At 49.2% G+C, this 26,661-nt stretch overlaps 2 protein-coding genes across 2 annotated transcripts; both read left to right on the top strand.

The window, feature by feature from the left end:
- Positions 1-11,005: 11,005 nt before the first annotated feature.
- LOC120697711 (putative cell division cycle ATPase) lies at positions 11,006-16,288 on the top strand. The gene is made up of 16 exons (XM_039981012.1): positions 11,006-11,351; positions 11,749-11,870; positions 11,968-12,056; positions 12,141-12,176; positions 12,445-12,538; positions 12,759-12,801; positions 12,886-12,983; positions 13,338-13,396; positions 13,471-13,967; positions 14,122-14,182; positions 14,262-14,357; positions 14,491-15,056; positions 15,154-15,292; positions 15,385-15,453; positions 15,554-15,781; positions 15,916-16,288. Exons 1-16 carry the CDS (start codon positions 11,137-11,139, stop codon positions 16,027-16,029), a joined length of 2,526 nt encoding a protein of 841 aa, XP_039836946.1. The 5' UTR covers positions 11,006-11,136; the 3' UTR covers positions 16,030-16,288.
- A 6,963-nt stretch (positions 16,289-23,251) lies between these two features.
- On the top strand, positions 23,252-24,690 carry LOC120697712. Its single transcript, XM_039981013.1, has 2 exons — positions 23,252-24,098; positions 24,194-24,690. The coding sequence occupies exons 1-2, from the start codon at positions 23,294-23,296 to the stop codon at positions 24,256-24,258; spliced, it is 870 nt and encodes a 289-aa protein (XP_039836947.1). The 5' UTR covers positions 23,252-23,293; the 3' UTR covers positions 24,259-24,690.
- Positions 24,691-26,661: the final 1,971 nt, after the last annotated feature.

The raw sequence follows: 26,661 nt of genomic DNA on the forward strand, positions 1-26,661 counted from the left end.
AGGTTTATTACCACCGGTTCAAATCCATGCATCTGCCTATAGTCCTAGATAACCACGTCTGTGAACGCTATTGCCCATTGTTTGTACTCATCTATCTAACTACAAAGAAAAATAAAAAGAAAAAAAAGAGCGTAGTCCCACATGAATGCCGGCGATACCGACACACTCTCGCTACCACATTGTGGGCCGCACCGATGGATCGACCCGCCCACAGGACCGGGCCAGATCTTAAGGAGCCAATTCCCTCAATGCCATTAAAATTTTAGCCAATCCCTTGAATGTCATTGACCCCACATGTCATAGACACAAAAAAAATCCCTTCAATGTCATTCGGTGGCATTCAAGGGGTTGGCGAAAATTTCAATGGCATTCAGGGAATTGATTCGATCTTAAGATACTCCCTCGGTGGCTCGGTCCCCCTTCTCCCGTTCTTATTCTGCACGCACGCCTCCGGCCAGCCGATCCACACCCACTTCACCGTTCACGGCGAATCACTGAACACACACCCTGCTGTTGGTTGGGGTTGAGTGCGTGCTGGAATTCTCTCTCTCTCTCTCTCTCTCCGATCACATGCGCGTGCTGCCGCTTCTGCACCGACAAGCTACAGAGGGATCCGATCCGGTCAAGGGGGCACGCCACGCTGCTGCGGTGGCTAGCTTGCTCGTTCCGATTCCGATCCTCCCCGCTGCTCACTCGAGACTACTTGGCTACTCTGGCTGACCTGGCCCCCCGCGTCAACGAAGAAGAAAGCTGGTGCTAAATCGGAGCCGGGCAACCGGCCGCGTGCATGCATGGCCGCTGATGGCCCCCAACCTAGGACGCGTGCTCTTGCTGGGCCGAGGACCAGTGGACCACCCTAATTAACCGTCGTCGCCCAATGCACGAACGGATCAGAATCGATCGGATGGATCTTCTCCGGCGGAGGTGTGCTGCGAGGCCCGGCCACGCCGGAGCTAATTTTGTAGCTTATCCTGGGAGGGGGCAAGTTGCAACGGCGCGGAACTGTTCGGAATGAATGAGTGGCAGCCACCGGACGCTCTGAGTTGCCATTGGCGGCTAGGCTGGCCAATCACTCCCAGGGCATGTGCACAAACATATATACATCGATATCATACTCCATCAACTTGCTTACATTGCAGATCGGACGATCCAGCATGCTGGGCCGGCATAAACTAAATAAAACTGGTTTAGTTGTTTAATTTCATTCTTTCTCCTGATAATTAGGCTACTGATAGATGATATATGTACAGCCTAAGAATATTAGTATTAATTTAGTAGAAGGAAAAAAAACTGCAGCTCAATTCTGCTAGCTGATTAATTATTGGCTGGTCACGTTGTCGGCCTAATTCCCTCCTCCTAGTGTTACTTATCATATACTAGTAGTACACACGAATAATAATGTCACTGCACTGATGATCGATGGTGAACGTTATTTTATGCTGGGGGTTCCTATGTTCCCCCAATGAGAAGTGGCCCGGCCCAGACTGGCTTTTCCACGGAGAGCGACACGCACGTACCTGGTGAACGTTATTTTATGCTGGGGGTTCCTATGTTCCCCCAATGAGAAGTGGCCCGGCCCAGACTGGCTTTTCCACGGAGAGCGACACGCACGTACCTTCCGAACACACAACCTGCAACGAGTCCTACTCTAGAGACGCAAGGAAAAGAAAAGAAAAAGGTGATATGATCGATCGATCACAATCAGTGGGGATTGAGTTGATGGTGATCGAGCAGCTAGCTATAGCAGCCAGCAGCAGTATCAGGAATCAACTGTCACCATACTAAAGAAACATTTGTATTACTATATGCTTTTGAGGCGACACTGGCTGCATATACGACCTTGGTCCTTGTCATACTTAATTGGATCTAATTGGATTCCCAAGCTACTACTGCTAGTTCCATCAACAAAGCTAGCGAGCAGCCTCCCATTCCTTCAAGTTGGCCAATGCAAATAAAGGGCCTTTTTGAGTTGCGGACGATCGAATAAGACGCCCACTACAACAGCTAGCTAGCTATAACTCCTTCCTTCTAAATTAATTCGTTTGACTTTTTAACCTCAGACTTTAACCACTCGTCTTGTTAAAAAAATATATACGAATATAGTCAAATTTAAATTATTTTTGAAGAACTTTTGTTAATAAAGCAAGTCACAATAAAAGAAGCGATATTTTGCACAAATTTTTGAATAAAATGATTGGTCAAACTTAGGGTAAAAAAATCAAATGAATTATAATTTGGAATGTAGGGATTAGTAGCTTTGATCGTTCATGCATGGCATGGATCGCTAGGCGGATCGGGCAACAACTAATGGATGGCCGTGGTGTACATTAACCTAGCAGCTGGCTGTGTAAGTCGCCTTTAGATTCTCGCCGTTGCTTTTAATTTTCCCTTGGTTCCTTCAAAGCTAGCGCTGAAATTAAAGGAAAGGTCGTACGGTCCACACTAAAAGGCACGACAATATCTTATTGCCTTTTGGCGCTAAGGCCAGTCTCAGTGGGAGTTTCATGGACACAGATATCTAGACTGGAAACTAGGTAACCGTGCCAGATGAATTTCATGGTGATGAAATTCTCCTCACATCCCATAAAACTCTATCATTCTCTCTCCTTGCCACGTCAGCAAAATTGATGATATTTAATGTCATGAAACTCTCTATGAAACTTCCACTGAGACTGGCCTAGTGCACGCCCTCCACGATATCTCGTCCTGTTGCTTCTGACCTAATTCTTGGCGAATACATGTTTCATTGCATGCATTCAACTCTATTGATGCAACGCGAGTAGTGACCTATGTATTCATAGGAGAATTTGCTTTAAAAGTAATTTCACCATATTACATATATATGTCATCATCACTACTTGTTATTATGGGATTCGCGGCTCAAGCGCATTTGTTTTGAATGATCGTATTGTGCCGAACGACTTGATACGGTCCGTCATGTCATTACACTAGATATGCATTTAGAAAGAAAAATATATATAGGTTTAGAGTAACTAGGATAAGATAAATTATCCACATCTAATTAATAACTATAGTCACTCCAGACACACCGACACTCTCCATCTCTGCTGTAATGTTCCGTGCTAGTTGAGCTTGGGGCTAGGATCAGTAGTAGTCTTATTCTGTTTCTTAACCAATAAATAGATCGAAGAGAATGTACCAACACATAGAATATTCAGAAACCTAACTACTCCACTAACAAACTTGTTGGAGATACCAGGCCGGAGCTTTGATCCATCATGGTACATACTCATATATAGTATGGTTGACATACAGTACATGAGAAGAATATGAGATGACTCCAGAGTACATATGTTAAATATAGAACAGCGCGCGCGCAGCTAGCAACGAGCAAGCATTATTGCCTATATATATAGTATACATATAGATGACTAGCGTACAGTGTGTGTGTGCGCGCGCGTGTGTGTGTGGCTACTGCCTATCGAGCTAGATGGAGTAGAGAATAGTATCTTTCAACAAATCTGCTGCTGCTAGCATGTTGGGGCGAGCAGTAGAGCACGCGGCGGAGTCGCGGACACAGCTAACAGAAACAGTAGCGCGCGCGGCAGCCCAGAAGGTGTGGTGGTGGCCTGGCCTGGTGGGGGACGCCAGCCGCGCCAGGCCGGAAGCTAGCAGGAGAGGCCGGCCGGAGAATATTCCACCAGCACGCGCACATATAGGCCTAGCCGTCCACCACGCATCATGATCTTATCCTCACTTATGGGAACTCCTACTCCTACTCCTATCCACCCAGGCCATGCATCTACGTGTACCATGTGGAGAGTGCCATCTTTACTGGCAGGTGGGCCCATGCTGCAGCCGGCTGCGACGGGCCATGTTCTGGTGCCCGCAAAGAAATAGACCCACCAGGCCGGCCGGCCGGCCGGGGCACCAGCAGCGGCGCCAGTAGTAGACGCGAACTGGTTATCGACACGTCAGGGCTACGGACATTTCAGCCAGGGAATTGACGGCCGGAGATTCAGAGCAGGTATACTGATGGGCGGACGAGCGGGCGGAATCCAACGTGGCGGAGGAAAAAACGAAGAGAGAGAAATGAGCGAGCATCTGGCCACACGCCCGCTCCGGCCGGCGAAAGCAATCTGCGGCTGCTGTGATTGGTTGGACAGCAAGCGCAGAAGCGGGACCCGCCACCATTACCGCCAGCAGCTGGCGAGGAGTCGGCGAGTCTGCTCTCAGGCCGCCCATCAGAAAAAGTCGTTTGTCCGCTGCCGTGCGACTGTGCCCGTGTAAGGCGAACACATGAATCCAGTGCCGTCACATCAGGCTTCGTTTCCGGCGCCAATACCCAAGCATGGATTCAGGCCCGTTTTAACTGTAAACGCAAAAAAAAATTTGCGTGGAAATCTTTTTAAAGTACTAAATGAAGTCTATTTATAAAACTTTTTGCACAGATGGGTTGTAAATAGCGAGACGAATCTAATGATGCTAATTAATCCATGATTAATCAATAATTAGCGGATGGTTACTGTAGTATCACTATTGCAAATCATGAATTAAGTAGGCTCATTAAATTCGTCTCGCGATTTACAGCCCAACCATGCAAAAAGTTTTGTAAATAGACTTCATTTAGTACTTCAAATTAGCAAGATTCCTTTTCACTTTAATGCGTTTACGGCTTTTTTGCGTTTACGGGGTGGAGACTAAACAGGGCCTCAACCCAAAGCATCGGTGCTGTGAGAACCGCCCAATTTAATATTATTTTAAGCGAACCGCCAGTCATTATCTTCTAGATGAGAGTTAACATGTACTTGTCAGAGAGCGTGCCACGTGTTACCACACATCTAGAGACACGAATAGCCGACACGTCATTCGACTAAGATAATATTAAATCCGGTAGTCCCGGTATATGCTCCAACATACGCCTAGAATCAGCATATACGCATACCGTTTACAATCGAATACATCGCCAATGAACCACAAAGAGCAGTTTTACACTACCAGAGTTCAAAACTTAATATTACAAGTTCAACATAGGAAGGTTCAAACTAATCTCCATTACAAGTCTTGGGCTCACGGAAACCATATTATACAGAAACTTAAAGATTATTATATTTACATGCTTTTACGGAGTTCGATTACGATAAAACCTAGTACGATGATGATGTTTTGCTCAAGGACACCATCCCAGCCTCAACGACCTACTCCTCCCCCGTACCTGGAACAGCGGGGTAGAAGTGGCCGAACACCACTTCCGGTTCACCTGCAACTATGGTTAGAAGCACCCTGAGTACAAAGGTACTCGCAAGACTTACGCGATTAAATAAACAAGGATCATGCAAAAGCTCAAGTAAAAGCTTTAAGGTTAAGTAATTATTACATAAGCATGAGTTCTCTAAACTAACACCTGGCAAAATTAATTAATGTTGCCCGAACTCCCATTAAATTTTAGTATAACATATTAAGAATAACATAGTTATTCCCGAGTTACTAAAATTCATTCCAATATGTCCGCACTTCTACGAGGAGTTCATGGGATAAAGAGCGTGCTCATAACCGAGAGCGCGACAATTCGAATTGATTAAAACCTTGCAAGGGTGTACTACTTTACCCACACGACACGAGGACCATGGGACTCACCCAACCGATCATGCCGGGCAAAGGGGTACTCACGTCAACCGTTCCCAACAAGACTCGATCATTGAAATTTTCACACCTAGCTTACTCGTAGAGACTTAGTTCCACTGGGGACATCTCTAAACTTTCCTACACATAGTTCCACCCGGGGACACACTAAGCCTCTCTGCATAGCCCTTAGCCACGTATCTAGGACTGCACATCAATGATCAAGTCAAAGAAGGTAATTGGCTTATCCGTAACATTATATTGGATATGTAGTAGCACGAAAAGGTGCTCAAAGCCGACGTCATCCACAGACGGTCCTTAAACGATCCAAGCGGACTTGCCTATGTGACTCTATTCACTATTCACTAGGCCCTACCATTCCACTCGAACCTCGAGGCTACCAAACCCTTAACAACCAAACCGAACCAGTGCGATCAAGGGTAACCGGTAAATGTGATCCTCCAAACTATTCCTGTCTAGCGAGCGATATAAATATTCTAAGCAGGGCTAAGCATCTGGTCAAGTTAAGTAATTAACTGACTAACTAGTGCCAAGAACAAGGATAACAAATCAAGGAAGGATAATGCACGCAGATAGGTACAAGAATGCAATACATACATAATATACATATAACCCCAACATTACCCGGTGAGATAACTATCTAACTCAGATTAAATAGGAGCAATAAATCATGCTTAGCTGCTTGCCTCGGTTAGCTTCGGGCTCGACCGCGAACGGGACTCCGGGCTCGAGCTCAACGGTCTCGGTGGGCTCCACGGGTTCGACCTCCGACGGTTCGGTCACTATAATGCATGAATGAGATGCATGCATTAGTGCGATGCTATGCTTATGCATAAAATAAAATGCATGAGATGTTATGTGCGAAAAGATATACATGAAATAACATTTTGGATATGCAACCCTGACAAAACCGGAGGTTCTGGAATTTCAAACCGGAGGTTCCGGTTGCAAAACCGGATGTTCCGGTTTTAAGCACTTGTCAGGCCAAAACCGGAAGTTTCGGTTTCTAAAACTGGCGGTTCCGGTTTCAGCCGGTCTTTGCCATGGCGTGCGTGGCGCGGCGTGGACGTGGCCACGGTGCGCGCGGCGCGTCGCACGCGTGCGTGCACGTCGCGCACGGCGACGGCGGTGGCGGCGCGAGGCGGCGCGACGAGGCAGGCCGGGGGAGGCGCACACAGCGAAGAGCAAGAGGCAGTGGACCTCACCGGCGACGGCGCGGACGGGGAGCGGCGGCGAGCGAGCGGTGCGGCGGCGAACGGCGGCTGCGGGCGGAGGGCGACGCCGGCGGCTCTGCACGGCGAGGGAAGGGGCCGGGTAAGGAAGGAAATCGGAGGACGACGCAAGGAAGCTCCCCATGCGAGGAATTGGCGTGGCACTCACCGGGGACGACGAATCAGCGATGGCAACGGAGCTCGGGGGTGGCGGCCATGGCGGGTTGGGGCTAGGGATATGGTTAGGGTTTGAGGGGAAGGGGCCGGTCGGGCCTTAAGGCGAGGAGAGGAGTGAGGGGGCGGCATGGAAGCCGAGGATGGTCGGCGCGTGTCGCGAGGATGGCCGGCGGCGGTGGCGACGTGCGGCGCGCCGCGATTCGTGCTCTGCCCACCGGAGCAGAGTAAAACCGGGGTTCCGGTTTTTTAACCCAGAGCTTCCGGAATTTCAATTTTTCAACCCGAGATGTTACAGGTGTCGATTGGTCTATCGACCCACACCTCTTGCAACTTGCACGAGTGTGTCAACCCGACCTCGATCGATCAGGTTACATCTACTGTAAGTTAGGTAAAAAGCCTTGTAAAAGTGAAACATAGTCAAAGTTGTTATCTATATATTTACCACCTTTAATTTTTCAACAACTTGCTACATGCATCCATGATGCCTTCAAGTGTTAATTCGATCTACCAGAAAGATTATTTTAGAGCACGGCACTTAAATATTGATGCTTGCACCCAACCAAAAGTAGTTCGTCCACCAAAGCACACACACGACGCATGTAGTCAGAAGAGGCGAGGAGAGCCAGCTGAACGCTGATCGAACGAAGAACCTTTCTCCCCAAGCAAAGAGCTACTAGCTAGCATGCACTAGCAGATCGAAAGGTCCAAGCGAGTCGCTAGCAGCGGCAAGTAAAGAATATTTGTGCAGCGCGCCCAAGGCGCCAATCGAAAGCAACACGTCGAAAAAGCTTGAGTGGAAACAAAATGGTGACCGGAAAGCTGCAGCATGGGCTGAGACCGTGACACGGAAAAATAAAGCTCGCTCGCGCCAATGGGCACGGCGTGGCGATGACTTGGTTGCTAATTAACCCTACAAAACATTTGCATCATTAACGAAAAAAAGTTACTCCTATAGCAATATGCGTGAGAACTACTATAGTAGTTCTTGGGCCGTGTTTGGATGAGACTCTGAAATTTTTTTCACAAAAGACGAATATATGCATGGAGTACTAAACGAAATTTATTTGCAAAACTCCATCATGATTGGCTGCAGTGATACTACAGTAACCATGACTAACCATCCCCTGAACACACGATCAAATGCCTCATTAGTTACAATAACTGCTACAGTATCATATTTGTGGAGGTAAATTCGTAATTAGATTTTATTTAATATCGCTAATTAGTGATTAAAGCACCAAAAAGTTTTCATGAAAATTTTTTCTGAGCCATCCAAACACGGCCTTGCATAGCCATGTATAGTGCATGCACCTTTCTCGCCAAACTTTTTTTTTTAACCTTTCATAACCTCCCAAGTTGGAGTTTGTCTGAGACTTGTCAAAAAGGCAGGAGGGATGGCAACTTTGCCACGTTGGAGGCACCAATAGTCGCCGCACCAATAATCGTTTGCCTCTTGGTTAGGATTTATTATATATTTTTATATATGTTATGTGTTGCATGCTCGGACACACTATCTGCAGCCACTCAGTCTCGGCGGTGCTCATACTTTCTTTCTGATGCACAAACCTCTCATATCAATTGTATTTAAGTGCAAGCCTAGCTAGACAACCGAGTCGAGGTAAAAAGCTTTGTAATCAAATAATGTTTGATGTTGTTTCTAAAGATTCCCACAATGGCAGCAGCTGAATGCTGAAATCTGGCCATGGGCGTTTTTATAGTGTTCCACTGATCTAGCTAGTTGGCCTTTTTCAGTCCAGCGAGTTGGATCCAACCGTGCGTTTTAGTTTAGCCTTTGTACGTGCTTGCCTTTTGCCTTTAGCACGTTCACCAACTTTTACCATCTTTTGTTTTTCCTTTACGAGTCTAACATCAACCTTTTCCCCAAGTACCACATCAGGTGCAAATGGTTTTTGCACACCGTCCTTTTGCACGACACGATTTGTAAATTAGTTTCCACCACTGGTTTAATTCTGCCCACGGAACTCGTTTCGTCACCAGGTGCCCAGCCCATCCCTCGTCCTAGACCACGAAAATGCAGCTTAATATTTGGTACAAATGCAGCTTAATATAATTGGGAAAATAGCTAAGGTGCCAATCAGACTCACGCGTCGTGTTGTCTCATTGTTTGATAGGTACAAAACACAACAAAGTTTTCAAAAGCCAATAATGAGATGTGTCACTGGCTCATTGACGCATAAATCCAACCGGAGTCGCGTTGGAACTGAATCAGAGTCGTCAAGAGACGTACTGCTTTTTGTAGAATATAACACATATATCTATATATATTATACATATAGGGGGAGAGAGAGAGAGAGAGAGAGAGAGAGAGAGAGAGAGAGAGAGAGAGAGAGAGAGAGAGAGAGAGAGAGAGAGAGAGAGAGAGAGAGAGAGAGAGAGAGAGAGTATAACAATCTGTACCTGGGACGACTAGCTTCATCATCAGTACATGGCTGGCATGCTTTGGATCGGACGGACAAGAAGGGCGCCATTTTTTTTCTACATAATAAGCGCTTGACCTAACATGGGCACCAATCAGGTTGCCCCATTATACTGGGTCGCCATAGCTCTAGCTCGACCTGGTCCAGTGCCTGCACATACAATACTTGTTCCGATTCGTACGGATCACTGCCAAAACAAAGCCATCGCTAGGGCGGAACTGCTGCGAAATTACTATGAAATCCACGGCGCTGTCCTTTTCCCTTTGGAATGCTCGCTGGGAGAGCCCAGCTCGTGGCGGCCCGCGCCACGCCTTTATCTGCGGCGGCAGAGCCACCACCACATGCATGAATCTTCCTTGCCTTTGCTTTGCTTTAATTTGCCGAGTAGTTGCTCGATCAGGAGGAGATGGAAACCGATGTGCCGAAGGCAACACGCCAACATGTACGTGCAGGCCACGGCCAGCGGGCAGTGGTGGTGTGGGAGTGGGAGCTACTAGCAGCGGCCGAGCCAGTACAAAACTGGCCGAAGGTGACTTTGGTGGCCTTGAACGGCTGCCGAGTCGGATCCACGTCCAAGTGCGGCGCGGGCACGTCAGCCCCCACGAACACGGCGCCGACCACGCCCCGGCCGCGCCCTTCACGGCCTCGCCTGGGTCGCCGCCGCCGGCTTTTCATAAAGAGCGCATGCCCGGGCTGATAAGGGGTCGGCAGCCAGCAAATCTGAATATATGCAGCTGGGCACCACCCCACCTACCCACAGGAGAAGGGACCGATGATAATTGGAATATGCCGCGTGTGTGATCGATTGGCGAGCTAGCTTGAAAGAAATGCATGACATTGCTGCAAACTCAATACCTTAGAACAGCACTAGTACGTACCAAATGTGCAAAACTAGCAGAAATCTTGCAAACAATGGGAATGGGGGTTGGACTCTTTCCTTTAATTTGTGTAGCCAAACCAAAGTAAAATTTGTGCACGCGCCAATGTACGCCAAGGTAAATTTTAGCGACGTATCTCGTCCGCTAAAATCAGAAAAAGTAACCATCGGCTGGACGTTATAAAGCGATTATGTTGGAGGTATCGGTTTGAGGTACACGTGATGAATACTGAAACCGTTACCAGATTGGAGCGGACAAAAGATGTACTCAAACCGGTATAGGTCACGCGTGCATACAAGATTGCCATGGACACTAGTGCGGAAACCGGTTCTCCAAATACATGAGCCTACTGAATCCAACATATGGGATTATTTTGGATCTACCATTTCAGCCCCTAATTGTAAAAATAATACTGTTTGCGCCTCTATTCTAGAATAGTTTTGCTACCCACATCTGATGATTCTAACTTTTTTCAATTGCAAGTATCGGAAGTACAGAGAACCTTTTTTTTTCAAGACAAAGCGTTACACTACGAATATCCAGCGTTGGGCTGAAACAGCGCCAACTCAGCCAGCTGCAAAAAGTTGCTTTCTATGAGACCAAAAACCCCATGTTCGCCGCCAAGCAATGCCAACGCCACCTCCCTCCGCCGCCCCTCGCCCTCCTATATAAACCCACCCACCCCCCCTCCGCCGTTTCTCATTTCATTCCCCCCACACCCCACTTGGCATTTCCCTCTCATCATCTTCGCCTCCTTCCAGTTCGGCGGCAGCGCTCGTCTCGCGATCGGGAATTCGGGATAGGGTTTCGCGGCGATTGCGGCTCGGCATGGAGCAGAGGAACCTGTTGGTGTCGGCCCTGGGCGTCGGCGTCGGCGTGGGGCTGGGGCTCGCTTCCGCGAGGTGGGCGGCTCCGACGCACGGCGAGGGAGGTGGTGGCGTGGGCGCCGCAGAGGTGGAGGCGGAGCTGCGGCGGCTGGTCCTGGACGGCCGCGAGAGCGAGGTCACCTTCGACGAGTTCCATAATTTCCACTACTACCTCAGGTAATGAGGTTTAGTTTGGTTTGGTTTGGTTGGTGGGATTCGAGGAAGATCCGATTGGCCAGGACCTAGTGCGATCCTATGTGGAAAGCTGACACGAGAGCGATCGATTTGGGTTGTGCTGGGTGTCTTCTGAATTTGATGGTTTCCTCCGTGCTTGGCTGAAGTGTAGTAGTGCCTCTGCTCTACTAGTAACTTATGATTGGCGATTGTTTTTTATTCTCGTCCCCATTCCCCAAACGATGGCACGATCAGGAGCCGTGTTCCAGAGAAAGCAGATGGGGTTGCTTGATTCGATCACACAATATCTTTTGCCGCACTAAACACTTCTACTCTGTTCATCGTTCTGCGATGTCACTGACACGGACAGCAACTGAACTGCTAGTGTGATTTTCTGCAGCGATCAGACCAAGGAAATGCTCATCAGCGCGGCTTTCGTCCACCTGAAGAAAGCGGAATTGTCAAAGCACATCCGGAACCTCTCCGCTGCAAGCCGCGCCATACTGCTGTCTGGCCCCACAGGTTCGTCGCTCCCGGCGCTATAATCCGTTGCTTGGAGAGCTGCTACTCAGCGTCCCTGTTTCACTGATGGTGATTTTGTTGATTGCTGCCTGTGCAGAGTCTTACCTTCAGTCACTCGCGAAAGCTCTGTCCCACTACTTCAAGGCGCGGTTGCTAATTCTGGACGCCGCCGACTTCTCGCTTCGGGTCAGATGGAACTGTTACTACAGTAATTTTGACTTGTATTTGCCATGCTGCGTTCTCACCTCTATCTGCTGAATGTTTATGCAGATCCAAAGCAAATACGGGGGCTCCAGTAAAGTCACGGTGAGTCACAGTTCCAGAGTTTTGATTAAATAATGCTCATTAATCTCCTCTGTTTCTAACGACACAGTTCCTGATCGAGCGTCTATGTCTGCTGTTGTTTAGTCAAACGAATAAGCATAGTACATGATACATCATGAGAATACTATTTTGCCTTTAGAAAAGCGGTTGCTATATCTCTTTTTAAGAAAAGAGATCCAGCGACACTAATACAGTAAGTTATTTGAGTCAACCAGTAATGATGGGTTTGTGGTTTGACTTGTTTCTGCAGCTCCGTAATCAGTCAGTAGCTGAGACCACGTTCGGGAAGATGTCTGGCCTCATTGGATCATTTATCACATATCCTAAGAAGGATGAGTCTAGAGGTATCTAAGCATTGCAAATTTCCTTTGTTTGATTTTTTAAGGAGATATTTTAATGTTCATCAAGTATGTAACTTTAGATTAAAACATCAAGTATGTGCAATTGGAACTTATCACCCCCTTTTGGCCTGTTATGTTTCCAATACTACAAATGAATTTATTTTTATCAGGCAATGGTGCCCAAAATTTGTAGATTCTGATTTGTTCTGATTCTATCGTGCAGAATCGTTGCGTCGGCAGACAAGCAACACGGATTTAAGAGCAAGGTAATATACTTGCTTTGTTGTTTACCAAACCTAAAATGAATGGTGATAGCTTTTGTCATGTTACTCGTCCATTGTTTCCTTCAGAGGCTCTGATGGTTCTACCAGTATGCCTTCACTTAGGAAAAACTCCTCTGTATCATCCGACATGAGCGATCTTGCCTCACAATGTTCAGGACATTCAGGTGAAATTTTTTTGGTCATTTGTCGCCTCTTTTTCTGTTTAGTTATTTTGATGTCGCATATGTGCAGAGTTTAGTGTAGACAGCTCCTAGATCACACTTAGTCCCCACCAGTTTCAGACTGCTCGGCATCTGCATTTTCGGGTAAAATATGTACATGTGCCGATATTGGTTCTGACATATAAATGCCATGCGTTATGTTCTCTATGTGGTTTCTTGAATGGGAATTTATCTACTGTTAGACATGCTGGCTAATTTTGGCATACATGCAATTAGGTATAAGAATAGAACTAGAAAACCCTATGACACAGAAGTACCTTATAGTTCTTCACTTTGTCTTCAACTAATCTTTTTCAGTGAGACGAACCAGTAGCTGGTGTTTCGATGAGCAAGTTCTGATACAGTCACTCTACAAGGTGAAATACTTCTTGATTGTAGCTTGATTATCTTGTTTAATTGTGATATGCTTATCTGGCAGCCACTTTTGCAGGTCATGATTTCTGTATCTGAGAACGAACCGATTATTCTTTATGTAAGGGATGTGGACCATTTCCTCTCAAAATCGCAAAGGACTTGCTCAATGTTCCAGAAAATGTTAGCAAAATTATCTGGTCAAGTGTTGATACTTGGTTCTCGGCTACTCAATTGCGATGCTGATAATAGGGATGTTGACGAGAGAGTTAGTACCCTGTTTCCTTATCATGTTGATATCAAGCCTCCTGAGGAGGAGACCCATCTAGATTTTTGGAAAAACCAAATGGAGGAAGATACAAAGAAATTTCAGATGCAAGATAATAGAAACCACATCATAGAGGTACTCTCAGCAAATGATCTAGACTGTGATGATTTGAGCTCAATCTGCGAAGCAGATACTATGACTCTCAGCAATTACATAGAGGAAATCATTGTCTCAGCAGTCTCTTACCACTTGATTCACAACAAGGACCCTGAATACAAAAATGGAAAGCTCATTCTATCTTCTAAAAGGTTTGGCCACTGATCCTATTTTTTCTCATTTTTCTTTCAAATATCAGTGATCTTGACCTCCTGCTCACTGATTCTTTTATTTTTTGAAAAACCTCCTCGTTAATTCACAACAATACATTTCTTTAGATTCCGTAACATAGAATTTCTTTTACAGTTTGTCCCATGGGTTAAGCATTTTCCAAGGTGGCCATGGTGGGAAAGACACCCTGAAATTGGTATGCTGTCTAGTGCAACTATATCAAAGTAGTGTACCATCGTATTAATTATGCTAACTTCGATCATATTGTGACACAGGATGGTTTGAAAGGAGCTCTTGGATCCAAGAAAACTGAGACGGACAAATCAGCCACAGTTCCGGTTGGTGATGGTCCTTTGCCACCAACAAAACTAGTAAGTCCTAATCAGTTGACTGTGCCCTTTGTTCTACCCTTCTACTAGTCCTAATTTATTCTGCAAATTCTCTCAGAGCACTGTAAACATTTAAGATCTTTTACCTTTGATGCATTTTCGTTTTTTTGAGCAGGAAATTCCAGATAATGAGTTTGAAAAGCGCATCAGACCGGAGGTTATACCAGCGAGTGAAATAGGAGTGACATTTGATGACATTGGAGCCCTGGCTGATATCAAAGAGTCTCTGCAGGAGCTGGTTATGCTCCCTCTTCGACGGCCAGATCTTTTCAAAGGAGGGCTTCTGAAGCCCTGCAGAGGGATTTTGCTGTTTGGGCCACCTGGAACTGGGAAGACAATGCTAGCTAAGGCTATAGCAAATGACGCTGGTGCCAGCTTCATCAATGTCTCGATGTCCACCATCACATCGAAATGGTTTGGAGAGGATGAGAAAAATGTCCGGGCATTGTTCAGTTTAGCTGCCAAGGTAGCTCCCACTATTATTTTTGTGGATGAGGTCGACAGTATGTTGGGGCAGCGCGCTCGGTCAGGTGAACATGAGGCGATGCGGAAGATCAAAAATGAGTTCATGAGTCACTGGGATGGTCTCTTGTCAAAGTCAGGTGAAAGAATTCTTGTTCTAGCTGCAACAAATAGGCCATTTGACCTTGATGAAGCCATCATCAGGAGATTTGAGCGCAGGTCTGTTCAAATACTAACTTTTCTGAGGCATTATATGTTTCAATCAAGTTTAGCGCTTGAGATGCTAATGTTTGCTCTTATTTATTGTACTGAACAGAATCATGGTTGGGCTTCCAACTCAAGAGAGCAGAGAGCTGATCTTGAGGACACTGTTATCCAAAGAGAAAGTCGACGAAAATATTGATTTCAAAGAACTTGCAACCATGACCGAAGGTTACAGTGGCAGTGATCTTAAGGTTTGTGACTTTGAAACAAAGTTCATAGAGAGTTAGTATCACGCGTCTGACTATCACATTAGATAACTGAACATTTTTCTTTTATTTTACAGAATCTCTGCGTCACCGCTGCTTACCGCCCTGTTAGGGAGCTCCTGAAGAAAGAAAGAGAAAAGGAAATAGTGAGTCTTGAATATGTGGTTTCTTGCTTCAGTACTTTAACTGAAGATGCAGCAATTTATTGCTGATCATGTAACCTTGTCCAATGAATTGATGCTTCAGGAACGAAGGGAGAAGGAGGAAAAAGAGAAGGCAGCAGCGACTAAAGAGAATCCAGAAGCTCCAGAGAGTAAGAAGGAGAATCCTGAAAGTAAGGAGAATTCAGAAAGCAAGGAAGAGAAACCAGATGGCAAGGCGGATAGCTCAGAGGCAAAAGCTGAAGGTGAAAAAGAAGCGGCCATTGACCTTAGGCCACTGACAATGGAAGACTTGAAGCAAGCAAAGAACCAAGTGAGTTGCCGGCGCGCTGATTTGCTTGCTACACTAATAGAGTGGAGATATCACTGAACGCCTGATTTGGTTGCTATATATACCATTAAATTGGGCATATTATAACCTATCACCAAATGTGTCCCATGATGCAGGTTGCAGCAAGCTTCGCGGCTGAGGGTGCTGTGATGAACGAGCTGAAGCAATGGAACGACCTCTATGGCGAAGGGGGCTCCAGGAAGAAACAACAGTTGACATACTTCTTATAGGTTATAAGCATTTGGTGGATCGTGGAGGACAGAGCATGATTTCAGCATTGGGTGGGATCATTAAGCAACAGCATGATTTTTAGTTGTAGCTAGGTTCTGTGAGATGGATGGTCAATTGGACTGGTCATCATGAACAATTCTTTAACATTTGTACATGTGCTTCGCTAGATTTGTAATTTCCTTCATTTGTTAGTCTGTTTATGTACATTTGGATTGAACAGCTCTTTCATTCGAGGGTGATTTTAGCTTGGAAGAAGTCTATTTTTGGCCCTCCCACTCTTCACGAAGTTCGAATTCCACCCTCCAACTCTAAAACCAGACACCTAAGGTCTCTCAATTATTCAACCTGTCTGTTTTTCACCCTCGCTGGTTTTGTTAGTGGTTTTAGCCTAGTCAACCGGTGGGCCCCGCATGTCAGACCGCCACGTCGGCAGGGTGGGGCCCATATGGCAGCGGCTCAGGTCGCGGGGCGATGGGGGAGGTGGCGCGCTTGCGACGGCGGCGAACCGGTGGCCCGCCGAAGATCGTCCGGGGATGCGCGAGCAGCGCAGAGGGGGCGACGCGACGCCGGGAAGCCGACAAGGCGGTTGACGGCGACGGGCTGAGGCCAGGGCGGCGGCTCTGCGCGGCAGCGTCGAGCTCAACGGGGGCGCGGGCGGGCAGCATGCGGCAGCGGGCGAGAGCTCGGTCGGAGGGGTGCGTGAGCTGGGCGCGAGTGAAGAGAAGCAGGGCGGCATGGTCTGCCGGCCAGGTTCTCCGCGGTGGCGGCCGGCGACGATGGCCCGTGGCGGCGCGGGGCGGCGCCAGGTGCGCGCGGGGCTCCAGTGCCGGAGCTCTTGCGGAAAGTTGCACGGAAGTTTCGCCTTGGTGAGGGGCAGCTAGCTGTGTGGTTGGATTGGGAGGTTAGAGTTCACCAACGACGAATCGACGGCGACCGTTGTTGGAGAAGAAAGGGTGGAGCTCGAGCCCTGCTGCTCCACCTTACGGCCCGTCGCCACGACGGTGACGGCACCTCCGCAGTCGCCTGTTTTCCCCTTCTAGTTCATTTATGAACTGAACACAAAGGTATTTAACTCTAGATTAGCCTCAGCTAGAAATTGAACCGAATCCACACCATGGTTTATTGACTCCCCCTGCCCACTGTAAGTGCAGCTGATGGATTCAGCATGAAGAACAACCATTGGTACGCGTTTCAGTGGGGAAGACAAATATTTCAGATTAGGTATTTCTTGTTTAAAACATAGACGTATAAATACACCTCTGCACACACACGCACACACACCTCGTATCAAACCAAATCAAAAAGGCATCCATCCAAATCCTCTGAGCTAAGAACACAGCCTGAGAGAATAAGGAAGGAGAAATCATCAGCAGTTGCACTCGCGCACACGAACAACGGCAGCAGCTTAGCAAGCAGTAGCGGACGGAGATGAGGACGATGCTGTTCGGCTGCTTCGGCCTCGGCAGCGGTGAGGCAGCGGAGGCCGGCAGCGGCAGCAAGAGCGGCGCGGAGAACAAGAACGGGAAGGCGGCAAAGGCGGTGCGGTGCATGCGCAGCACGACGGCGCGGCTGCGGTCGTTGACGCTGGACGACCTGTCGCAGACGCTAGCCTCGTCGGGGCTGCATGCCTTCACGCTGCCCGGGAGCTCCACGGAGGAGAGGGAGGGAGAGAGGACGGAGGAGAAGATGACCTGTCGCCTGACAGGTGGGTCCGCTGATGACGTGGTTGGTTGACTAGGACAAAACCAGCTTCCAAACCAACAGGGGTGTAAATCACCCGGTTTTGTTAATTGAGGGATCTTAGGTGTCTGGTTTTAGAGTTGTAGGGTGAAATCCGAACTTCGTGCAGAGTTGAAGGGCCAAAAATCCGAACTCATAGGATCATCTGTAGTTTACTGAAGTCCACATGTCGGATGGGTTAGTCTGATACTGTAGTTCATAACGTTCCTCTGAACCTTGCAACTGCATAAACGTGTTCTTGCAATCCATGCGGAACACTTTGCGTGATGCTGCCAACAGCTCGAATTGTAATCACATAATATCGCAATTTGAAATCGGACATCCATCCATGGAGAAAACAGAAGCACATCGAATGCAACTGACTAACTGCGAAGATCCCAAAAGAGGAATTAAGTACACATACTAAAGGGCCAAGAATCGGCGCAAGCTCATGAGTCGTGGCCCTACGTGGACGTGCACTGTTCATGCGGGTCCCACATACTATTCACGTGGGACCCACGTGAGGGCCACGTACTATTCAGGCGGGACTCACGTGGGACCCACATATTATTCAGGCGGGATCCACGTGGGACCCATGTACTATTCAGGCGGGACCCACGTGGGGCCCACGATTCTATTAAGTTAGTCTCTTTATCTTAAAAAAATATTTTTCTTCCATTATTTGACAATACAAAAAAATTTAACTACTTCCTACATACAAAAATAATAACTAAACTTTGTATACTACATTTACATGTGGTAGTTATACTACTTCTTGGGTTTTGATTTCCTTCCGTAAACCCATAAAATATAATTAAATTGTTCATTCATTTCTAATCTTACTTTTTTTTCCTACTAAATTCATTAAACTATACCTACTGACAAAAAAAATTCCTAAGGAAAAATTACATGTATCTCTATACTACAATGCTTGAGATTGGCGCGCTCTCAGACACAAAACTACTATGCCGCTTTACTGTAATTTTTAGATCTAACTCAATACATCGATACGATGTTGCTTCGAACATAGTAACGGATAATATCTTTCTATTAATATTTTAGGTCCACGTTTTTTTTATAGATGCGCGTAGCGCGCCAACCTGACTAGTTCAAATCATTTTTCTTCACAAATGTCGCAAAATGGTACTGCCATCTCACAAACGGAAGTAGGTTGTGCAAGATTTTTGGGACCAAGTTGCTAATCCTATCCGAGAGCAAACTTGGACGGTACAGCACAGGCAAAGAGCTGTCCATCCATAGGTCCCTCGTCTGTTTCAGTCACTAAATCTTCTAAAGCTGTAGCCGTGGGTACAGATGTAATGGAACCAAAGCCGATCACACATCCACGGAACACCTCGTTTCTCTGCGAAGATTATGGTTGTTAGGGAGGCCTCAGGAAACAACACGCCTCTCTGCTGGGATCTTCGCCATGGGTATTCGGTTTTTGTGGCGGATGTAGCAGATGAGCCCCGATCTCACGGACAGTGCGAACAGTCAGGAGAGACGCTGGGGCTCGCCTGCAGATCGTGTCCGAGGGGTAAAACTGGATGATACCGCACATAGGAAAGCAGCGCATCCCCAGGTCCCTCGATCAAAAACGCAGAGCGCTTGATGAGTAGAAATAGAAGAGAATCGACATGGCGAAAATATCAACAAGAACGGATGCTCAGCGAATACGAACCAAAAGTAAAAGTCATCATATCGCCATGGCGGCGATCGATGAAAGTGTATGTAACCTCTTCGTCGCACCCTACCATGGAAGAAAAAAAACGCAGGGGGCAAAACAAAAAAACTAGACCAGAAGGAAGATCGTGAGCAGAATAAAGAACCGAAGAAGACGAATGCGGCGGCGGCGCGGACGAATGGTGTTCTAGAGTTCGGAGTTGGGTGGTATAAATAGGAGTTGGAGCGGAGGAACGGAACCTGGAACGGCCGCTGGATCTTTTAGGCCGAAAAAGTGTTGGACTCTTCGGCCTGCCTTGCCCGGTGGGCTGTACCTCCTGTAAACGATTTTGTTGTTGGCGCGAACGGCCCAATTTTAGTGAAGGCTGGGCCTGTTTTTCTTAGAAATCTACTAGGGCCGAAGGCACAGCTCTCCTCCGCACCGAGTCCTGACGTCAGCCCATGTCGGAACTTGGAAGAGACCAAACCGGCAAAACTGCAAATGCAGAGGGCGCGACACGCGCGCCGTCGGCCGTCCTTTCCCCCCGTTCTTCTCCGGCTACAGGTCTGAGGTCTGGAACCAGCAGGGACGACGTTCCCTTCCAGTTCCCAAAGCAAAGCCACGGCACGCGCGCGCAGCTACGGCTTGGCAGATGGAAGCTACGGCCGCGGCCGCAATGATCGCCCGTCTCCTCCGCTGACGAGTGACTGAACGGAGGTCGGAGCCGGAAGAGCTCGGGGGGACACCAACGAAACGACAATGGCCGTGACCGCGATTAGACGCATCACAAAAAGAAGCTGTTCGCCACCGCCAGCCGCGGCGCCGATCGACGCTTCGTTCCATCGCGCATCGCGCCCCTACTCCGTAGGTCAGCGAGTGCGCGAGACTGGCTGGCGGTGGCCGCCGTGAACCGCATCATCAGGCATTCAGGCCGGGGAAACCGAGGCCGGAAAAGCTCGTCGGCGTTCGTTTCAGGCACCGGTCACCTCGCCCTGGCGCTTCGCCAACACCCGCGTGGTTCGGCGGCTTTGTCCCGGCGCAGCCTTCGCCCTGCGTAGACGTCAGAGGCACTTTAGTTGGTCGATCGGTATGCGCATTTCATAGGGCAAATCATAACGATCTGACGACACATAAACGTTGTCTGAACAGGGCTGGAACCTTTTTTGTTGTTTCCACGAGCTTTGCTGCCTTCATTCCTGCCTAACTCCACTGGAAACAATTCTGTTTGATCGATCGATCCATCACACTTGGCTTCCTCCTGCCTTTGCAGAGACACGATCATTAGCCAGAAGTTTCTGCCGTTGATTCGCGAGGTTGCTGGTCTAATCTTTCGGTTACGCTAGCACCAACTGCAGTGCATGTACTAACCCAAACTCGCAGAAAAGAAATCCATCCTGGGATTACACATGATCCTTCTTTTCCCCTTTGAGGTTCGGTTCCAATTATCAATCTGTGGGTCCGATCCGACGCACACTGTTGCTGGCGAATAAAGCGCTGGCTTGGGATGCTGTCTGTGTCTGTGTTTCGCTCGCGATCGCAGTTGGGCGCGAGGTCATTGTCCCACCGCTCTGCCTCGACTCAACTGAAACTGAAGTGATAGCTGCTGGGGACACTTCGGCATCATTCCTGACCCCGGCTCCTTTGCATTCCTCCCTAGGGGCGAAAAATAAAGCTCTTTCTATTCTACATGTCTGAAAATGCATGAGTGTTATACTGATGAACTCCAAACACTTTCCAGCCTTCCAGGGCTATGGTTTTTTTTTTCTGAACAAGAACAAGCAGTACTACAGACTACAGTCGACGGTCATTTGAACATGAAAGGCCATTTGTCGCCGAAAATACTCTTCTGAGTAGTATAGTCGGTAGCTGTGGTTGCTAGTATTGTTGATTTGTTGCCTTCTCCCTTTTGGGGTCGTTGCACTGCCAAGTCTAATAATCTAGCCTTACTTGTTTTTCTAATACAATCAACAGCTGTCATACCCGGTTCTTTTCCACAAAAAAAAATCAGGTAGTCAGGTAAGCATAGGAGCCTCGAACAGTTACATTACATACAGCTTCCCGTAGGGACCTCGCGCATGTGTACGTTATCCATTCACTGTATTTCCTGTTCTTCGGTTGTTTCAATGAAAAGATGCTTCTCGGGGAAAAATTGCTCGTCCGTGTGGTCGTCCTGACTAGCGACACTGCGCACGTCTGAAAAAGAAAACGAGGCGCAGCACCGGTGTAGAGCGGCCGTCAAGTGTCTGTACGATCGCACTGATCATGTGTCGGGATCGAATGGAGAAAGAGCAGTCAAAATATGCGTACCGTCAGGTTGATCATGTCTCTGAAACTCACGAGCGCAGTGAGGGCCGTGCTTCGTTACTACTGGAATTTTACGAGTATGTTTTTCAAGAGAGAATCTCGTATCTATGGAGTACTAAATGAAATTTATTTGCATAATCTTTTCAGAGATGGGTGTAACTCTTCGAAACGAATCTAATGACAGTAATTAATTAATTATTTGCTACAGTGTGCTGCAGTGACTGTTCTCTAATCACGCGGTCAAAAGCCTCATTAGATTCGTCTCGCGATTTACACAGGAGGTTGTGGAGGTGGTTTTATAATTAGACTCCATTTAATACTCTAAATTAGTGATTAAAGGGCCAAAAAGTTTTCGCGAAATTTTTTACAACTCAAACCAACACACAGTTATTTTTCTTCAGCGTCTTCATTCAAGTGGGTGCTTGCGAGTTCTCTCTGTTTCAGTGGAAGAAGTGGATGTGCATGTCCATCGTGTCCGAACGATGCTCCTGTCCTGCCTTGATGCCAAATACTACACGTGCTCGTCTTGGCTGCTTCGACTGAATGAATGTTGAATTGGGGGTAGCTGGGAAGACTGAGTCCTAACTAATCCGGTCTTTGTTTGACTGACCGGCTTCGTCAGACCAATTAATTGCAGTGTGTTGACTGTTGACCCAGGTTTGGAGCACTGCGGGGATATGTGGGTGGAACGGAGTCAAGGATATGAAACACTCAGGCAGCGGAGAGTAACCATGGAAAAGAAAAGGCTGTAAAAGCTCCTGGAGCAGAGTAAGCATGGCGCTGGATCATCGAGTGCGCAGCAGGCTGTGTAATTCTGATTTCCGCGCCCGTATCATTGACTGCGCTGCACTGCACTGCTTTGCACTGAACGCACACCACAGTCTGTTCTTCTTCAGCGTTTCACTCACTAGCGCTGAAATAGCCTCTTTTGTTTTGGCAAAAACACTGAAAATGGCATAGGTCGCTTTCTCCGCGCACGTTTTCCCGTCTTTTCTCAAGCTTCCGCTCCTCGTTGCGTTGCACTTGCACACGTCCACTAGTCTTTTTCCACACTTCCGAAGAAGTCGAAGCCATCCACCGGGCTGCGTTTTGGCCCGTAGGTTGGTCACCATCTGCCATCGTGATCGCTGACCGCGGGATCCCGTAGCAAGCTAGGACACACAAGGGGGAAGGGCGAACGGGACGACTCGAAGCAGCACGGAGCCAGGGCTCCGAAAAATCCGACGGCCATCATTGCCCCATCCCAGCCCCGTGACCGCACCGCGCGAGGTCACGCTCTCTCCTTCAGCGGGTGCCGGCGGCCGCCCGCGCCACTCTCACGGTCTCACCTCGAACGAAAACGCCCACCAATTCCCCAGCCGGCCCAACACTTCCCCAACCGCACGGCACCCAGGCTCCAGACGCCTCGGATCACAGGGCTCCCGACTGTGTGCGCGGCCCCGCTCCGTCCGTCCCGTCTCGTTTCGCGCTCCCCTGCTTTCGAACCAGTTTAAAAGGCCGCGGGCAGCCAGCCCACCACGTCCCCGTCACGGCACGCACGCACCCATCGCACCAGCCTCGCCTCTCGCCACGACCCCATGCAGCTGCAGGTCCTCCGCCTCCTGGCGGCGCGGCGCGCCGTGGCGACGACCATCACGGCGCCGGCGTCCTCCGAGGCCCCGGACGGCGACGCGGAGGCGGAGGAGGACGAGGGCCCCTTCTTCGACCTCGACTTCTCCGGCTCCTCCGTCCGGGCCTCCTCCAGCTCCGCCGGCAGCGCCTCCTCGGGCTCCGAGTCCGACGACGCCTTCACCGAGCTCGACTTCATCATCTCCCTGCACCGGACCCGCTCCGCCTCCCCGACCTACGACGCCCTCTTCTTCGGCGCCGGCCTCGCGCCGCCGCCGCCGCCGCTGCTCAAATTCTGCGAGTCCGAGCCCAGCGCCAAGGCCGCCGCCGCCGGCCCGCACGCGCGGTACGGCAGCAAACTTGGCGGCGGCCTGCGGACGCTCAGCTTCGGGGCCAGGAAGGCCGCGTTCTACGGCGGCCGCCCCAGCTTCGCGGGGAGCTCCAGCAGCGCTCGCTCGCTGCGGCTGTTCATGGAGTCCCCGGCGGACGGCGACGACGACGAGCAGCAGGCCGCCGAGGAGGAGCCGGAGCCGAGACGCGCGCCGTCGCAGGACGTCATCAAGAGGTACCTGACCAAGATCTCGCGGCGGCTGCGGAGCGTGCGGCCCCGCTCCGCCGGCGGCGAGGCCAGGGGCCTCCGTCGCCTGCGCAAGAGCCGGTCGGCGTCGGCGGCCGTGACGCTCGCGGCGCCGCCCCGCCGCGACGACTCGCTCGTCGAGAAGCAGGACGGCATCGCCAGCGCCATCGCGCACTGCAAGGAGTCGCTCCACGGAGGTCCGTTCCATCTCTCAACTCTGAACTGAACTGAACTGATTGCAGTGCGTCAATCCAGATTACTGATCCTGCTGCAACCTCGATCTTCTCCGCAGCGTCCCTGTCGGAGTGCGACTCCCCGCTGCTGCGTTCACGGAGTGATCCTGGGAAATGCAACTGATCGAAGGTCGCCAGCTCCGTTCGGAACCCCTGACGAAACTGGAGGTCGAGCATGCACAGGCCTCTTCCCGAAATTCAGCGAAGAAGAGACAAACAAAGCACAAATGAAATGAATCATTAACGCATCAATCAAGAACATACATGCGGCGGCCATGCCGGCTTGAGGAGATTTTCATATGTCTGTTTTTGTTTATGTGTGTGTGTGTGTGTGTGTGTTTCACGTCCTTTGATTTAGCTCCTTTTGTTGGAAGCGTGGGAAAAGAGCTCTTTTTAGGCTTTCTTTGCCCCCCTCATGTAGAAGCGTGGACTGTAGTAGCCGCGTCTTTTGCCGTTTCGTGTGCTTCGTTTTCTAAAGTTTTGGTTGTACAAGTGACTTGTAACATCGACTTGTAACTAGGCGAGTACATTTTGGGCTCTGAGCTTTGACCGCGGATTGGATTTCTCCAGTGTCCAGTGCTCGCACCCCGTTCACAGCTGTTGGATCCACTGTGGGCACGCATCCTGCGAAACCAAGCCTGGCCAGGGCTCATCAGCGAGGCTAATTGCAGAGTTAACAGGGGCTTTCGCTGCAAAGCTGAAGCCAAACGAACACAAATGGGGGCAAGGAAAGGGATAAAAGCTGAGGAAAAAGCTCGGCGGGGGCCGCTCTCATGGCGTCGCGCCATGATGGCGGCGGGCGGAAAAGCGCCGCGCGCGTACTTACGGTGCCGGTGGGGGAGGAGAAGACAACGCCCCGTTTGGATGACACTAGCACAAAAAAAAAATCCTGTATCAAGTATTAAACGAAATTTATTTGTAAAATATTTTTACAGATGGGTGTAATTTTTCGCGACGAATCTAATGACGATAATTAATCGATGATTCACTACATTGATGCTACAGTACCAACCTCTAATCATCGGCCAAAAACCTCATTAGATTCGTCTCGCAAAGTAGCACAGTGATTGTGGAGTTAATTTTTCAAACTGTTTTTATTTAGTACTTCTAATTATTGGTCAAAGTTTGTCCTAATTGTGCTACTTGAGTAACCAAACTGGGCCAAGGATCTGTGCGTGATTCTGATGGGCCTCGGGAACCGCGCCGGCCCAATTTCTTTCCCTTATCTTGACTTCCTTGCTTTTCCACTGCTCCGTGACTTCCTCCTCTTCCGGCGCGCCGGGGGGGGGGGGGGGGGGGGGGGGGGGGGGACCGGGTGACGGGCCGCTTGCCGCGTTGGGTCCCTTTCGTTTACCTCTCTCTCTCTGCTAGCTTTTTTTTTCTTAAGAAATCTCTGCTAGCTTTTGCAGGGGGCGTGCAGCGCCCAAAGCTTTGACGACGCACAGGGCCGGGAAAGAGCTTAGCAGCGCGAAAGCTTTTGTGCCGGTCAGAGCCTTTGGCCTCTCGCTTCGCTTTGTATAGCTTTGCCCGTCTTTGCTACGCTCGTCTCAGCTCCTCCTAAACTCATCCTGAAAGGCACGGCGGCTTAGCAAGCATGCGAAGCTAGCGAAAGCCGAAAGCCCTACGTGCTCGGCATGCCTCGCCGCCACTGTCACCACCAGCGCTGTGAAAAAAAAAAATCACCGGCCCCGATGCGGTGCGGTTACAGGGCAGTGAGTGATTGCCAGAACCCCGGCTGTAATGGAATGGATTGGATTGGATCTAGCCGTAGTGGCCACTGGTCACTCCTCGTGGTCAGTCAGGTGAGTCGAGGGCGATCATGGCGTCTGCATGCCTCCTCGGGTAGTATGAAGTGGAGTGGTATGCGCTTCGGCTCGGTCCTGCCCTTTTACCGATGACAAAACTGCATTCCCCTGCAGAAGCTCGCGAGTGCAATGATGCTGAGCTGCAGGAGGTGGGCGCTGGGTCTGGGCATTCTTCAAGGAGTAAATTCCCTATATGTCACTGGGAAATGTAACTCATCCCTTATGTGTCATTGAAAATTAGAACATCCCTTCAATACTATTGTTTTAAATTTTTCATCCCCTCTATGCCATTGCCGTCAAAAGCAGAGCGCCGCTTCGGCCATCTCAGGTTGGCCCCGCTAGATCAACGCTAGCATTTGACTGTAATTAAAAGAACAAGCTCTGAAATTCAATCGTTGCTAACTACTACTAGCACCTGAAGTTCTGAACATTCTGTACTGTAAATCTGTAATGCACGGGCCTTGGATTAGGGTCTAGCGCCTGAAGCCGGATGGGAGAAAATACTGAACTCTGAGCAAGTAGCTGCTGGCTGTTGCTACGATAGCGGCAGCGCGACCGGAGCTCCAAGCGTCTCGAGGCAGATGCCTCGCCGTTGAATCGGAGCAGCATGGAACTGCGCCGTTGATCCTTGACAGCGGCCGGAGGACACGGTGGTTGCTGCCGGCAAAGCCTGTTTGCAGAGCCACGAGCAGCCTCCTTGGGCTCGCCTCGGCGTGTTCGGA

Source organism: Panicum virgatum, chromosome 3K (genome assembly GCF_016808335.1).
Source record: "Panicum virgatum strain AP13 chromosome 3K, P.virgatum_v5, whole genome shotgun sequence".
In the NCBI taxonomy this organism is placed as follows: Eukaryota; Viridiplantae; Streptophyta; class Magnoliopsida; order Poales; family Poaceae; genus Panicum; species Panicum virgatum.